Source organism: Plasmodium gonderi (assembly GCF_002157705.1).
Source record: "Plasmodium gonderi DNA, contig: Pgo-contig_934, whole genome shotgun sequence".
In the NCBI taxonomy this organism is placed as follows: domain Eukaryota; phylum Apicomplexa; class Aconoidasida; order Haemosporida; family Plasmodiidae; genus Plasmodium; species Plasmodium gonderi.
Genome location: NW_021629571.1, coordinates 371 through 1,953, shown reverse-complemented (window position 1 = coordinate 1,953; position 1,583 = coordinate 371). Strand labels below are relative to the sequence as shown.

Sequence of the window (1,583 nt, the reverse complement as noted above, 5' to 3'; positions counted from 1 at the left end):
GTATATCATAACTAACTTTATACAAAATAATTATGGAAATGAATATTACTACTATTATAACAATTGTAGTTATGATTACTATGATTGAGTTAAATTGTTGGAAAGAAGGCAACCATTTCGGTGTATCATCGCCACAAGACATACTTTTCATTTGTGTATTATATCGATCTCTAATTTTCTCTAGTGCATTACAAAAATCTTTGTTATTGTTATGTGTACACGAATTTTTGTGCTGCATATATAAATGAGAACATTTTTTGGCAGAGTTACATTTATCAATACAGGATTTCTTTGTGGTATTCACTATGTCGTCAAGTTCTTTATTCATATCATATATATTTTTGAGATATTCTAGTTCATTTTCTGTAATAACAATTCTTATAAAATTATTAAACTTTTCAATGTCCATTTCATTAAATGCCTTTATAAAGTTTTCATATAGTATTTTAGAATTAGAACCTTTTTCATTACCCTTCAACAGTTCATGAAATATCCAATAATACATGTATATACAGGCTGCCCACTTTAAGTTAGGCTTACTAAATGATATAGCATCTATTTTATTTAAATAAGAAAAAAATTTCGGGCATTCTTCATCAAAATAAGTTTTTATATCATCGGAATTTATATATACTTTTTTACAGTAAAAATCATGATGATTTTCCTTGCTCTGTACACTCTCCTCCATAGCCTCTTGGCATTTTGGAAATAGTTCCACATATACATACTGAAAAATAAAAATATTTATATTAGAATTATATTCTTATTCACACTCTTTTATGATGTTTATTGTAAATGTAAATTAAATATATTAAAAATTTGTAATTTATCTTGTAAAATTTCTAAAGTACAATATTCTCAATCATCTTAGATAACAATATACATATTTACAGGTTGATGACATAAAATAAAAAAATGTTTTAACATAAAAATGCATATTTAAAAAAGAAAGACATAATTTTTGAAGAACAATTATACACTTTTTTTTATAACTAAATAATTGATGTAAGTATGCATGGACACCAACACTAGATTTCATATAGTACTAATGATAGCAGTAATTGTTATTCATATAAGCAAGGAAATATGGGTTACTAAAATATAATATATAAAGGCTCCTTCACTAATAAAAATTATATAATTTTATGAATTTCCTATATAATAAAAAAACTTGTACAATAAGAATATATTCTATTAATACAAATATAAAAATAATACATAACTTTTTCTTCTTCATGGTGATTTACATGATAATACGTATTATATAATTTAATAAAAAATTATTAACTTAAAATAAGGAGATATCGTCAATGGATCATGACATAGGGTTAAGGGCACAAGAACTAAGGGTTCTGAGTTTAGTACTTCTGTATAATTTTAGTGCTTCAGTTTTTGTTACATTTATACGTGGTTATTGTTTACGGGAATATATAATATTATTTAAAACAGTCATATTTATATATTTTTTCTTGTGTTTTATAAAATTATTCAGTTTACTAAGTGTAGATTTATTATTTTTATATTAATATACGCCATTACATAATATATAGCGGAAAGCCATATATTTTTATTATTATTTAAAT

The 1,583-nt window shown here is 23.4% G+C and overlaps 1 protein-coding gene across 1 annotated transcript; it reads right to left on the bottom strand.

Annotated features, from left to right (window-relative positions):
- PGO_004465 (variable surface protein) lies at nt 1-866 on the bottom strand (the record flags this gene model as incomplete). Its single annotated transcript, XM_028691486.1, has 2 exons — nt 1-727; nt 852-866. Coding segments are annotated over 2 exons (742 nt in total), but the record flags the coding sequence as incomplete, so codon positions are not given.
- Nucleotides 867-1,583: the final 717 nt, after the last annotated feature.